General features: G+C 37.4%; 1 protein-coding gene across 1 annotated transcript; it reads right to left on the bottom strand.

Annotated features, from left to right (window-relative positions):
* Nucleotides 1-13: 13 nt before the first annotated feature.
* LOC5512312 (solute carrier family 4 member 11) lies at nt 14-13,434 on the bottom strand. The gene is made up of 19 exons (XM_048729902.1): nt 12,892-13,434; nt 11,717-11,781; nt 10,799-11,006; nt 10,205-10,289; nt 8,851-8,974; nt 8,284-8,391; nt 7,949-8,077; nt 7,496-7,580; nt 7,305-7,427; nt 6,872-6,985; nt 5,719-5,851; nt 5,472-5,545; nt 4,940-5,144; nt 4,494-4,600; nt 3,942-4,107; nt 3,415-3,588; nt 1,900-2,095; nt 1,366-1,535; nt 14-788 (listed from the first exon to the last, which is right to left on the bottom strand). Exons 1-19 carry the CDS (start codon nt 13,130-13,132, stop codon nt 725-727), a joined length of 2,571 nt encoding a protein of 856 aa, XP_048585859.1. The 5' UTR covers nt 13,133-13,434; the 3' UTR covers nt 14-724.
* Nucleotides 13,435-15,407: the final 1,973 nt, after the last annotated feature.

Genomic DNA, 15,407 nt, shown 5'->3' with positions numbered 1-15,407 from the left:
TAAATGGAGGCACTTTTGTTTTTCAAAAGTTCCTTTATTTACAAATAATCTTTTCCTTTATGACAACTATGTAAATATTGAAATATTTGTTGAGAAAAATATATTTAAAACAGCCACTGGATACAGCATGTCTTGTTTTCTTTGTTATATTTTCATATTTCTTTTGAAAACTTCTGATAATGTCCACACTTTTCCAAACTTCTGAAATAATGTCCACACTTTTTAATTAATTAAGTAGCAGATTCTAAAAAAGCAATTATTGAGGAATAAAATCAACACTGAACTATGCGCCCTGTGCTTTAGTTCATGCCTCTTATCTTGAGATGTAATTAACTAATTAATTGGCTTGACAATTTTACTTTAACAATAACATTTTGTTGCACTGGATTTTGAAAACCACTCTACTGTAATACTCTTTTTTCGGAAAATGTTTTTAAATACTCTGACATTGATGTTCATCTTAATTTCATGTCAAATAAAATAATATATTATTAAAGTGCCTCAATATATATTTCTTCGCAAAATCAAATACTAACACTTTTGAATAGTATGGTAATTTCAAGTTTTGGAGAATCATACTCAATGTGGTAAAAAAAGGTAATAGCGACTCTTATCAGGCTTTCCTTTGCCTTTTTACATATCCTATCCAGCCTAAAATTTACTTAAATTCCAGGTCATTCCTGACTCCTGACCAAACTCAACACTTGTTCCAAGGAATGGGACTTCAAAGATATGTGTCAATGGCATCCAGGAACTTGCGTTCTATTACTCTGGGGACAACTAAATGTCTGAGGAATAAAAAGACAATATTTCATTCAAGACATTAAAAAATTGTTGAGTGCCTCTAACTGTAGAATGGGTTAATATTTTTCCGCATGCAATTACAGTCAAAGCTCTCGTAGCGACCTGTTGGATAAAAAGGGCAATAGCAGGGAGTGGGGCACTGGAGGCAGCACCCCCAAATAGTATAAAAAAATTATAAGGAAATGACCAGAAGGGGCTGTGACCCCCCCCCCCCAATATTTTCTTAATGTTTCTGTATTGTGCCCCCCTAATTTTAAATAACCTGCTATGGCTTTGGAAATAAAAACTGTGGTCGTTAACAGAGCTGGTTGCTTAGTATTTTCCTGCTTATAGTGCGTTGAAAACTTTTCTGTGAATATTAGAAGAAAGATTGCGTTTTGAAAATGAATTTCTCATCATAATGAGAAATTAGCACTTAAAAAGTGTTAAAAAAATTTTCAGTTAGAAATTCAGGGCAAGGTATTTTGGGGTTGTAATTTTCTATCCTTGGTATTTTCCTAGGGACCCCCAACGTGTTAAAAGCCCAGTACTCCCCCCTGGGAGTTGCCCAAAATTACTCACCTTATTGGGAGTAGAAGCAACAGAAGGACTGGAAATACCATCTTCAGGTAAGGCATGGGGCTGAAGCCAAAACCACATAGTATACCAAGTTGAAGCATCTGCATGCCGGTATATGCATGCATCTTGCGCTGCGGCACACGTCTGATGTAATGGTTGGGAGGGTAGGCAGACTGCAGCAGAAAACAGTTATTTTCAAGAAGTGCAAATACCTGAGCATTGTGCTTAGCGATTAAGGCATTTGGATGGTGACTCACAAAGACGCAGATGAAGATTTTAATGGCATTTGGATGGTGACTCACAAAGACGCAGATGAAGATTTTAATGGCATTTGGATGGTGACTCACAAAGACGCAGATGAAGATTTTAATGGCATTTGGAAGGTGACTTGAAAGAAGAGCCAACTTTTCTAATATTTGCACATTCTTCTCTCCCTTCAAAAATCTTCATATGTGTTTATGATCAAGACTGTAAATTTCTTAAAACTACCATAAAGCTTTCCATTTAGTAGATCCTTAAAAGGATTTGGTACTGTACCTGTTCAGTTACAAAGAGTAGCAGCCGCTCAAACATTTGGTTATCATCAAGAGAAGTGACAGCCACAAAGAGGAAAAGTCCATCTAGCACTGCAGTGGGTATGTAGTCCAGAGGTGTTGGCAACATGAGCAGGGATAGGCCGATCAGTATGTGAGCGATCAGAGTAGTTAAACGAGTTTCTCGCACCTTCACTATGCTGCAATACAATTGTGAGAATAAATGAGAAATTAATATTGTTTTGGTCCATTATTGCTGCATTTTTCCTTAAAAATAACAGCACTGCTGCATAAGGCATAACCAGTCAGATGATACACATTTCCATCTCATACGCTGAGGGGCTTTGCAACCATATTTAAACATTTAAAATAAACTGCTTTTTTTTATTGAGAATGGGGAGGAGTGGAAAATGGGGGTCTTTGCTTGCTCCCCTTTGACGTGCCTGACTGTGAGATGTAGCTTACTAACTACCATATTTACCCACGAATAAGCCACACTTTTTTCCCTCCAAAATGACCTTCTAAATTAGGGTGTGTTCTGTGTGGCTAGAATCTTGAGGGCCCAAGTAACTGTTGCTTGCCAAAGGAATAAGCCACACTGATTGGGAATTAGCCACAACTGAGAAGCTATAGCAAAAAATTTAATCAAAATACCTTATTGGCCTCTTTAATTTTGCGACATTTAAGCCCCACGAAATCCTATTCTACCCTATCCTATATTAGAACTTTAACATCACAAAATTCAATGCCCTTTCCGTTTTTTTTTAATGATGACCAAGACCAAGACAATTAAGAACTTATGATTCTTAACTATAGTCTCCTACAGGTGTGATGTATGTAAATTTTGAACCCAAATCGCAAATTCTCACGAAAAATGCAGATCCTTTTTTGCGAAATTAAGTGCCCGCTAAATATAGTAACAATATGGTAACCAATAGTAGCTGGACATGTCAAGAATTATCCTCTTCATGAAAATATTACTGGAACTAGGAAACAGTGCAAACAAAGAGAGAGTTCATTCTTAAGTGTTTCTCCGATTTGCAATTTTTATCAGTACCTTATCTTGACATTAACAGAAATATGATTTAGAGGTGAAAGATTGTGATTCGAAATTCACAAGTATAGGTATTAGCCACTGTGGTGACGCTAGCGAACACGGAGGTATTTATAATTTGGATGGAACGAAGTTGAAACCAATTATGATTTTCAAACGTAAGACGATGCCAAAGATAAAGGACAGTCCTGGCGTTGTTCTTCACGGTAACACTTTTAATCCTACTGAATCGTTAACTAACCAACAGCAAATTTGCTTTTTGCTGCATTTCTTTCTTGAATTATTGTAGTACGGAATGCAAGTTTTAAACATTTGAATATTGACTTTTTTACTATTTTGAGCCCAAAATTCTGGGTGCGTCTCATTTGTGGGTGCGTCTCATACACAGGTGCTTCTTATTTGTGGGTGCGTCTTATACGCGGGTGAATACAGTAATTGTGTAATATCAAAACACAGCGTACTCACATGTCAAAGACATGACCCTGGTCCACACGCTCCTCCACATCGGCAAGTGCACGGACGTGGAGAGGAGAGTGGGGAAGGGCACCGTGTATCCATGGTAACCCAAATGCTGACAAAATGCCATTTATTATGGCAACCACCAGTAGGTCTAGGTGAAAAGCACTCCCTTTTTTGAGCCTGTACGAGGAAAGAAATATTAAAAAGTGTTACCGTAGACTATTAAGCTGGATATTCCTAGAGTGGCATCACTTCAGGCAAATAGATTTCTAGTTATTACAATGATCAATTATGAAATCAGTTTGGCTACCAGTTTTTTTAAAAAAAGAGTAAGGATGACATGCATAAATCTGCAGGGAGTGTATTTCACACCTTGCCTTTCCCCGAAAAACACATTTTGAAAGAGCTTCGTTTTATAGAGGGAGTTGGCTAATATAGCTACATCAAGGTTTCTCCTGTAATGGGATGATCTTAAAAGTTAATTTAAAGAATTTTCTATCATGTAAACAATACAGAATTTGTTCATTTAATACCTGTTTCCAGGATTATTAACCATTGCACTAGAAATGTTCTGATCCATGAAGAAGAGTAGGGACAAACAGAAACCAAGACCACAGGCTCCAAACACAGCTCCGGCTGACAGCGAAGACAAGGAGGAGGGCGTTAGAGTTACCTCTCCACTACTCTTGAATGTGTGTACTGGAACAAAGAACAACCACAACAATACTTATCACAAATCATTGCATACAGCAGAAAGGAACATTACTGAGTTGGGAGCTAGTATTTGTTTCCCTTTTATAAAGTATATAGTACCAATAAATAAGGCCATATTCTACAAATAAAATGTTCAACAAATAGATGAATTTCCATATGAATTTGATGATTAGCTCTCACCAAATCAGTGCTCACGATTCACTGGTATTTTATATTGTCTAATAAAAACTTTGTCAGTCAAACAAATAAATAATATTCCCAACTGATTGTATTATTTTATTTAGTATATTTGACAAATCATATTCAAATGCGAGTTTGACCTAATAACATAAAACTTTGTCTTCATGTGAGCCATCACATACTTCACTTACATGATTCTCCACTAAAAAAATATGTTCCAATGAAAGAGAAAAAAAGCACTGCCACCGGCAAGGCATAGTCTGCCAAAGCTTCCCTCTTGTTTGCATCCAGAAAGGGGCTGAAAGAAAAAGGGACAAGAAAAATTAAATTAGCTGCCTAGAGATCATTAATGTGGTTCCCTGTTTTTATTTGGAGGTTGGATAGCTCAAAAAGGAATTGGTGGGTCTGCATCAAAAGCATCCCAGACAACAAGTTAAGTCCTTTAGGAAGAGAGTGCTGTGTGTCACCATATATGTTAGTACTTGATAAAACTAGCTTGGTAGAATACAACGACTCCCATATTATAGTTTGTTTTGCTATCATGAGTTTATTTGACTTTGTTAACATCATCTTCTGCACAATTCAATTAAATCCCAAGTTATGGCCTGAGGGGAAGCTTTCTCTAGAATGTATGTACCTCTTTTTAAAGTTGTAGAGTGTGACACCCAAAAGTACCGTGCCTAGACTGAGTAGTAGGTACAGCGTGCCTGCCTCTCTGGAACAATAGCACATGTTCTCGCCAAAAGCCGAGCACTGACTTGTTGAGACATTACCACTCCCAGCCACTCCACAAATTCCACATGAGCTATACGGCACTCCAATGCAGTATGGATTGGTAAGCTCTGAAAAATAGTCATAGAAATGCAATAACAGTCAAACTATAAAAGAGAAGATAAGTAAATTCTATGCCGCAGACTTTGAATACTACGTCTTGGAAAATTGCAACCAGCTCTTAGAACCTACTGACTTTCCTGCATCAAATTTGTGTGGTGTAATGAATATTTATGGTGTTTCAACTTATTTCAAAACCAGTGCATTTGATGCCCACATCCAAGTAATTAATATTAGAGTAATTTGATCCCTGAATAAACTACATTGTAGCCACTGCACTATGAATAACAGCAGTATGCATGAAGGATAAGTCTCAAGGGAGACATGTCATTACTAACCCTGCTTGATACTAGTGACAGCATCCACAGTGAAGGCAATGGAGATAAACAGGGCAAAGATCTCTTCTGTTGACCTTTGAAACAAGAAATATTAAGAACATTTGTACAGTACCTACTGTACAACTCCTGAGAACCCTTATAAGGAAGAAAAATTGGGAGAACTGCAGATCCCAATTATTTTTATCATAGTGAAATGAATGTAGATGGTCTGTTAAAATCATGTGATCCCCTGTTCAACCAGCAGTACCTGGTAGACCATCTCATGAGGTTCGATACTCCAAACACAGAGTAAACGGCCAGGAAGAATGCATTCCACAGTCCAGTACATGTGTACATGGCCAGGAAGTCCAGGTCAAAGTCCTCGCTAATAGTGTAAATCACTGCAAATGAGAAAGTAATTATTCAGATGTAATGGAAATTTAACTTTTTCAGCTATTGACAACCTCATGCATAGGTATCTACAGACACCAAATAATGAAAGTACAATGGGGTGTTCATTTCAGTAGCAATAAACTAATGGCTTCATCTTGAAAGGTATAAGGAACTGTATGAGTAATTATATTTACTTATATTTAATTATTGGCATGCAACTCTAATATTAGTAATGAATTGTGTGTGTGCTGAATGATTTAGAAAAATCACAAAAAAGTACAAATGTACAAAAGTACAAGTGATCGATCGGCGTTCCTTCCTCAAACTAATTCTCCTGTGTTTATTGCATGTCTTTGTCAAATAATGGCTTCCTGCTGTTAAGTCTACGCTAGCAGTTTTCATACATTTAGAAAATCTTCGAAGAAAATCAAGCGATTGGCATTCCCTCCTCAAACTAATTCTCCCGTGTTTAGTACAAGTCTTTGCTTTGTCAAATAAATGGCTTCCCGCTTTTCAAAGTATTCGCTAGCAGTTAACACACACTCGACAATCTTAGAAGAATATCAAGCGATTGGCATTCCCTCCTCAAACTAATTCTCCCGTGTTTATACAAGTCTTTGCTTTGTCAAATAAATGGCTTCCCGATGTTTAAAAGTATTCGCTAGCAGTTAACACACATTCGAAAATCTTCAAGGAATATCAAGAGATGGCATTCATTCCCCAAACTAATTCTCTGTCTAATGCAAGTCTTTGTCAAATAAATGGCTTCTCGCTGTTCCAGCTGTTATTAAGCCCTGGATCACACATTACCGTTCGTCAAACCGTTTATTTTGCATCTGTTCGCGAACAGCGTGTTCGCGAACAGTCTATATGTTCGCAAATTTCGCGAACACTGTTCGTGAATTTCGCAAACACTGTTCCTAACATTTCGCGAACAGTGTCCCTATGTTCGTGAGCGGTACTGTAGGTATGATCTCAGCTAACAGCACCTGGTATGTAGGGTCCCTTTATGCTTCTGTAATACTAACCTTTAATGTATAGCGCCAGTGGTGCAGTGGTCAGTAATATAATTAAAGGCTGGCCACCCAGCAATGAGAAAAATAGCCCACCAAAAACTTGAGAAACAAGCACCTTCTGTACATCTACAATCATGTAAAAATATAGTAAAACATTATTAATATTTTAATACTGTGAAATATATACTCCTCTGGATTATAGTACAGTATGCTTGTCCACTGTCTTTCCCCCCTTTGAATTGAGTTATTGGTGGCCAAATGCTGATGTGCAGGGAGAGCTTTTATTTAAAGGTGTTCCATGTACTGTACCATATACAAAAATTATGGACTTGTAAAATAAGACACATCTGGCTCTTAAAGAAAAAAATCAAGTTTAGAAAATAGTTTAAGATTAGGTACATTCCCACAAAAATACTTATGGTAAAGCACCTATCAAATTGCTTACCCATTTTTCCTTTGGTATTTTTGCTATTGAGTACTCCAAATGCAACAGAGGGCAGGATGCAGGCAAAATACAGGAATATCACAGTTGATACAAGTTTGAACAGAGTACGGTGACCCACAACACCTAAACCAAATAAACATATTCAGAATGCAGAAAAAAAGAAGAAGCAATATCTTTGGCAGCCCACTTACCGTCTTTGAAATCTGATAAGTAATGTGGCATCCTTCTCATAAAATCATCACGTATCCCTCGACAAGGCTTCATGGTACTAGTTTCCTGGAAATTGAAAACACAATGGTAGGGATTAAAGCCCTGAAGAAGTCTTTTTTAAGACAAATAGAGAGTTGAATTGTTGAGAGTTAAATTGTTTTTGGTGCATTGTATCTATTCTTCTGGTTTACGATCAAGACTATTTGGGCATTTTGTATTAATTGGTTGGGACTAATTTACATTTGAATAGTTGCCTTCAATGAAAACATTGAATTTAACAACTGTACCTTTTTTCCAATTAAAAACTTTTTTTTTGTTGCCATATCATTTTCTCATACAAACTTTACATGAATAAACTAGACAATAAATATAAAAGCGTACTGTATATTATAAAAGGTTTAAAAAAATATATTAGAAACAAACAACCTATGTACCTGCTCCTTTACTTCAGGTTTAATGGCAAACGATGAGACAACTTTAGAAGCAGAGCGAACCAGCTTGCTGTTTATTTCAGGCTTATTGCGATTATTAGACAAATCAGACTTTCTTTCAGCTAAGACTTTCTGAAACAAGAAATACATGTTCATAAATGAGAATGAATTAACTACTGCTTAATTGTTGTCACTAAAGGATGGTACAACAGGCCAGCAAATCTAGATTAAAACTACTTGAATTTGAAAAAGAAAAAGCTCAACCATTGAGCTATTGTATCACTCTAAACATGCCAAATAGTCAAAACAGCAATGTATAGACAAAATATGACATTTACCACAAATTCCTCCTTGGACTCAGCTTCTAAGAGTGACTGTCTGAAGTCAATGTCAGATAGTAAAGTAGCAAAAGTTCTACCCAGCTCAAGCGAGTTCTTGGTCTTTTTCTGAAGAAAGGAAAGGGATGATTTAAAGATTGCACTGAAAGTTTATTGTTTCTGTTTTTTTAGCTTCACACACTAAATTTATAGAAAAAAAAAACAGAAACTGTTGTAATTTGTTAAACAGATCCATCAAACATCGGTTTATGTACGTAGCAATAAGGATATTTCAAACTAAATGAATAAACTAAATAATTAGGGTTGTTCTCAAAATCCTGTGCAACAAAATTTAAGTGTAATACAGTAGACAAGCCAGAACAAAAGAGAACAAATACATTACAGTGTATTTTAGTACTAAATAAACTAAATAGTATTTCACAGGTTTTTGAGAACCGCTCTACATGCTAATTTCATTATTTGCTTGGTTTTATCGGAAAATAATAACAAAAAAGACCAATTTCTACTTATTCATCATTATCATTATAATCATGAAAAAATAACTACATAAGGGTAGGTACAACTCACAGTCTTGACAGGTGAGAGTATAAGGACAACAAGGTGAGTCCCCTGTAGAGTTCTCCCTAGATTAGTGGCATGTCTCAGGCGGGACATGGCGATGTGACTTTGCTGAATAGATGGGAGATCAGCCCTGGTGACAAACATCAAAAAACCATAAGCTGCTCTTTAGGATTATCATCATCATCACAATAATTAACATACTATCATCATCAGAATTACATGGTATTATAATCACAATAAATAATCGTCACAGTCATAATGGCCATCACCATACAAAACTTGCAGGGTCCTGAAGGAGGGAAACTAAATCATAATGTTTTTCTTAAAGCTTAAATGTTCACAAATTCCATCTTCCCAGCCCCTGTTTTTGACAAATCTAAAGTAAGGGTTAATCCTGGATTCTTTTTTATCCCTTCAGGACCCTGTAATCATCGTCATCTTTATCAGCATCTTCATCACCACAATCACTATCTCTATTACAGGGCTTCTGGAATTACGAAAAAAAACTCAAAATTACACGGGATTCTTTGCTAAATTACGCGGAAAATCAATAATTATGCGCTAAATTATGCGGTATTTTGCAATACATGATTCTTTAAAAATTCAAAATTTTGCAGGATTCTTTACTGAATTAAGCGCTAAATTACACGGAATATCAACTGTTACGCCCAAACTACATTTTCTACCTAAGGAAAGCACGAAATAACTTATCATTAGTACTAGGCCTTCGCAGTTTAGCAAAGAACACCTAGTCATTTTATTTGTTTTGAATTCAGTTCACTCTTACGAAGAATATCTCTCTTTTTTTACGAGAAATAGAGGTAAGAACCCTAAAAGAACACACCAGCTGTGCACTTAAATGTTTTGTCTTTCAAAATTTAGCCAAATTACGCAGGATTACGCGGAAATTTGTGGTTTACGCGGATTACGCGGAGAAAGCCGAATTACGCGCTTCCGCACAAGCGCGTAATTCCAGAAGCCCTTCTATTATCACCAATATAATCCATAGCTATCACAGTCAACCATTATTATCATCAGATACAGCATACTGTACCCTAAAAATTATCATTGTCACCATCACTCTCTATAGGACCACCACTAAATAATTCTATACTGTGTGATCATATTATGCATATCAAGCATGATAAAGATATACACAGCAGAATAGAAAAATACAAAGCCTGCAAGCCGGTGCTCCTGTGTGTTTTTTTGTTGTTCAGGATCCCCCCCCCCCAAAAAAAAAGAGCTTGTTTACTCAACACAGGAAACCTGAAACCCCAAAAACAAGAATTTCCTAATTAACCCACTGGAGAGCCAGTTAGCAGGCTACAAAAAACAGAACAGAGAAGTTGTATCCTACATTGCCACAAGCCAGTTCTGCGTCTCCTCCCAACCCCCTCCTTCTGAGATCTCAGTCCCCTGGATCACATGGGACAGGCAGTGCACTGAAAAATGATAAGCACAAATTTGATTAAAGAAAATTCACCTTGATTCTTTGTCGATCAAATAAAGAGAGGATGCCTGCAGAGTTTGGGTGATTTTTTAGCATTGTTTTTGATAGCTTAAGTAGCTGCTTTTAGTAGCTTTATTGGTACTGGCTTAAAGGTTACAGTTATTCAGACCCATATTACATACAGTGTGCCACCTACATGGCAGATTCTCAACAAATTATCTATGGTATGTTGTTTCACAGATGGGAACTTGCATAAATGATGAAGAAAAGTAAACCATCAATGAGATTTTTTTATGTTTATCATACAAGCATTACATGTTCATAGAGGCTAAAAGGTTGCATCCATTGAGCCAGCAACATGGTAGATTCTCATCAAATCATCTAGGTCTATTATGTCACAAAAAGGAGCTTAGAAATCAGATAAATGATGAAGAGAAACAAATCAAGGGATTGGATATGTTTATCATACAAACATTTTACATGTTCATACTGTATCGCTACCTGAATCTTTGGTGAAAAAAGCTGTCCTTGCCGCAGAGAAATTTACTTTCTGTAGTTGTTTGTCTTCAATAATTTTGTCTAGCATGAGGTCTATGATGTCCTCTATCTTTGTCTTATGGACATTCAACAGAACAGTTGGCTTCTCAAGAAACCTGTCAATATCCTTGCGGGCACGTACTTCAGTGGAGAAGTTCTTCATGTCTATTTTCTGTGGATAATAATATTAGAGTATAATGTCAATTTTACATAGTTAAAACAAATCTTATACTGTATGGATATGATAGAAACTACATGCAATATGATTCAAATGTGCCAAATCCTCAAATCACCTCCGACCCAAGAAGGTCCCATCCCCAGGAGGGTACTCAGTCTGTTTGCATGAAAACTTCAAAATAACCAACCGCAAATGAAGTTTGACGCTTTATTGATATGATAAACAACTGTACGTATCATTACTCGCTTATATTAGATGGAAATGAATGCTTGTTTGAGTCGGTATTAAGCTGTCTATGGTAAGATGGCATCAAGATTGGCATTCTTTAAGGCTGACCACAAAAGAAGGCAACTTAAAACGTCACTTTTGGTTAATGAAGTTCACTTTTGATGTCACTCAAAATTGGCAAACCATAATGTCTATGTACTTGTATGGAGCAAGGTTGAGATGTCTATGGCAAAAAAGAGAAACTGTCATCCCAGCATTTAAGCATGAAATCAGTTGTGTAAAGTTTGAAGTCCTAGTGTTTCGCCAGGTGTCAGGGACGGTGTACCGCAGAGAATGTTTGAAAACAGAGGGCTGTCACAAGATGCCTGGGGATGAATGAGACGTGATACAAACATTTAAGGCTGACAAGCATTGCCATTCCAACACCAGCCTCTTCAACCAGGCCCCCCCCCTCTCTCCCTGAGGAAGACCAGTACCTGATGTTTGACTAGCATAAGTGATGTCTCTTTCTCATAATCGTCAAGATCTCCATCTTCTGTGTCTAATGGGAATAAACAGTAAAGAGAACATGAATAGACAAGTAGAAATCATCCATATTATTTAGCAACAAAAACAGAAATCAATCAACAAATAAAGTTTAAATCCAACTCTATTGTATTTTACAATGGAAATAATATACTAGTCATTTGAAACCACCTCCTCAATGGTCCTGGGGAAGTGTCGGGTTAACATGGGGGTTTAGAGCACTTTTGAACAAGAATCTGTCCCGATGGGGTGGTCCCCAAGACTTGTCCCCACCGTGGGGGCTTGGGGACAAATAATTTATAACATCACAAATGTACTTTGCAAAAACGTTTCTGGTTTGAAACTCTTTTCTGTAGCACATAGCTGTCAAGTCTCCCACATTAGGCGGGAGTCTCAAGATTTTGAACCTTTTCTCAAGCCTAATTTTCTTGAAAATACCCATACATTTACTGTATTCTCCCGCATCAGCTATCTTGGTACTTCCGATACATTTACTTTATTTTCTCAAGATTTTTCCTAAAGCGAGGTTGACAGCTATGGTAGCAAGCAATTCCATGTATCAGCGTGTAGCATTGGCTGCATGGCGGAATGTGCAAAAACGAATATTAATGGTAACCAATGTCAGATAAAGATAATTTATTTTTCCATTATTAGGGGCATTTGACTGCAGTTTTGTCACGAGGGGGTGGGGGCTTTTCTCTTTTTTGTACAGGGTCAAAGTATAACCCCCCATCCTTCCCTGGGGAAGGGGGTTACAATTGACTAGTGCATAAAATCATACACTGAACGCTACAAGTGGTCCCTTAAAGTTAAGAAAAAATAATGCAATATGAATGAAGTAAAAATGAATGTAATAAAAATGAAGTAGGAAAAAATTATGACTTCCTGTTAAATCAGCAATTTTTGCCTGAATGTGAATAAAACTAGACGTGTGAGTTATCCAGGTTGCCATACTATTTTAGCGGCTTAAACGTCTATCTACAACAAATATTCAACAAAGCCATCCGATAATAAAATGAAACTAGAAAAAAAGAAACTGGTCATTAGATGAACGAAACTATTTCACAAAAAATAAGTCTTACTTTCTTACATTACGTCTTACATTTCGATTGTAAAGTCCTCTTACCATCTCTAGATACTTGCGTTTCTAATAAACCGTCAAATGTGCTCGCTGTGTTAGATCTGGGGCGAAAAGATAACGAAGGGGAACTGTTTGCTAGATCAAGCTCGGAGGAAGCGACGTTCAGTTCGCTTGTCGTAGTTGCTCGACTGATATTATTCACATCGGTAGAAGGAAATAATTCCCTTCCTTCTCGTGCTCCATCTTCAGTGAAAGTGTCTTCCATCTCAATTTCAACTTGTTCCATTTTAACTGTCGACTTCCAGACTCTATAAGACTATTTTTTCGTACTGAATTTCGTGTTTCTTTGATAATCTGAAGTCCTCCTTCTACCATGCGCCGAAAAGGACGAATATTTCCCTGCTTGTCTCAGGTTCATGTCCTATAAACACTCTCCTTGAAAGTCTCCTTTACTTGAGAGGTAAAATACGTACAGTACTTATCGCGCTCTCCGCGGTAGCAGACGGTAGACAGAGAGAAACCGATACGAAGTCTTTTGCTTTTTGAAAGGTTGTGAAATTTACCGCGAGCAAACGCACATGCCATCGCCGACACAGGGATCCCGTGCAGCAGTACTTTCGAAAACGGCATATATCCGTACCACCCCACGGTGGAAGTTCCACTTCCGGTTCGCAAAAGATGTGATAATTGTAGACAAAACTATAAAGTATAGACCTATTCGATGCGATAGAAAATAAATATAAAAAATCTATTAATCAAACTTTAACTCATAAACATTTACTTGACGATTATAAACGCCCCTTGGTGATATTGTAATACCATCCGTTTTGGTTCTTTTTGGGTGGTAAAATTTCTATTTTAAATTTTTGACTCCCCTTGAAAAAAAGAGAGTATATAGGCACACCCAATTAATGATGATACCTCGCCTGAATAGCATACTGGGAAGAAACGATTGTATCGTATGACGTGAAGCTAAATTGCGACCCTGACGGCATTTTGCACAATGGCGAGAAGCTAGAAAGCGTAATGCTGCCGCAAAGTCCAAGTGTTGTGTTCTGCTTGCACTTTTATGACTTTCGTTTGGCTCGGCTGGCGCTGAAAATCGTTGTCCCCTAGGTGTGGCTTCTAATTTATTTCTTTTGCAGTTTTTATTTTATTAATTTACAACCTGCCTCGTACCCAGGAGCTTACTACTGTACTAGCGTGACAAGCGCTCACGTGATTGGCAAAAAATATGCTGACATCATAAAAATAAAAAAAATTTAATTTCACAAACAACCAAACTCGGTAGGTGTCATGTAGGTGTCAAAGGGGATTCAACAATATGGTCACGTGTTGTATGACGTCATCGAAGACGTCACTTAAAGCAAAAAAAACGTGATTAAAAGCAAAAACATTCGTATCTCTTGAAAGAAACATTGTTTTACAACCAAAGTTGGCAGGTGTCATGTTTGTGTCAAGGGGGGTGCACCAGTATAGTTACGTAATTGTGACGTCATCGATGACGTCACTAGAAGCACAAAAAATATTTAAATTTCATTAAAGAAACATACTTCACACCTACCGAGTTTTGTTGTCACACGATGTTTCAATTGTGGTGTAATGAGATGGTCACGTGACGTCATCGATGACGTCAATAAATTAAAACTACCCTGACACCTAAACATCGTATGACAACTAGTTGTTATGTGTCATGAATGTAGATGTGGGTGGAAGGGGATATAACAAGTTGGTCGCGTGATCTGTGAAATCGTTGACGTCGTCAAAAACATAAGAATAATATTTTTTTTAAATTAGTAAGCAAAAATAAGCAAAGATTTGGCCGTTTAGAGCTCCGCTTTTGCGGTTCCTAAATCTATATATTACTTGTTTTTACTGATTTGAGACGCCTGTGTACGAGGCGGATTTGCAACACAAAATTTTAATTCCATTAATGTCAAAGTCTCCCCCCCCAGCTAACTTTTCTGATTCAGTGGTATAAAAAGACATATAAATAAGATTTCCGTTGGGGAGAGCACGGGCTATAGGATAATTTGACTCCGAAATAGAGTCTAATGTCTTCTTAGTGTTGATAAAGCACGTATTCCTACATTGACTAAATGTATTCGCCTTGGTTTCGCTCCTCCAGCAAGCTCTGTCCCTACGTGCTTTTGACCTTTCCAAACGACGCGCCATGTAACCGCCGCCTGGTAAATGAGGGGAGAGCTTATATTTGAAATGTTCAAAAATGGCAAAATTTTTACGGGGGAGCATGCCCCCAGACCTCAATAGTATTTACAGCCCTGATATATGAGCTCAAAATCAACACTTCTCCTGGTTTGGCCAGTTCCGCCGCCCCTTCATGGGCATGCCGCTGTCAGTGCCCCCATCCCCCTCCCCCTCACACACAATAATTTGACCTGCGGGGTAGGGGGTTTTCTTGATAAATTTTCCAATCCTTTTTTGTTTTAACAGCACGGCACCATATAGAGTGCTCATACGGTTAAAGAATTTGCTAGTGCTCCTCATGGAACATGCCGTACATAGACTGATAGAGTATCCCAGAGACTAGACGACTAAAG

Source organism: Nematostella vectensis, chromosome 1, assembly GCF_932526225.1.
Source record: "Nematostella vectensis chromosome 1, jaNemVect1.1, whole genome shotgun sequence".
Classification (NCBI taxonomy): Eukaryota; Metazoa; Cnidaria; class Anthozoa; order Actiniaria; family Edwardsiidae; genus Nematostella; species Nematostella vectensis.
The sequence above is the reverse complement of the archived record's forward strand: the minus strand, read 5'-3'. Positions and strand labels throughout refer to the sequence as shown.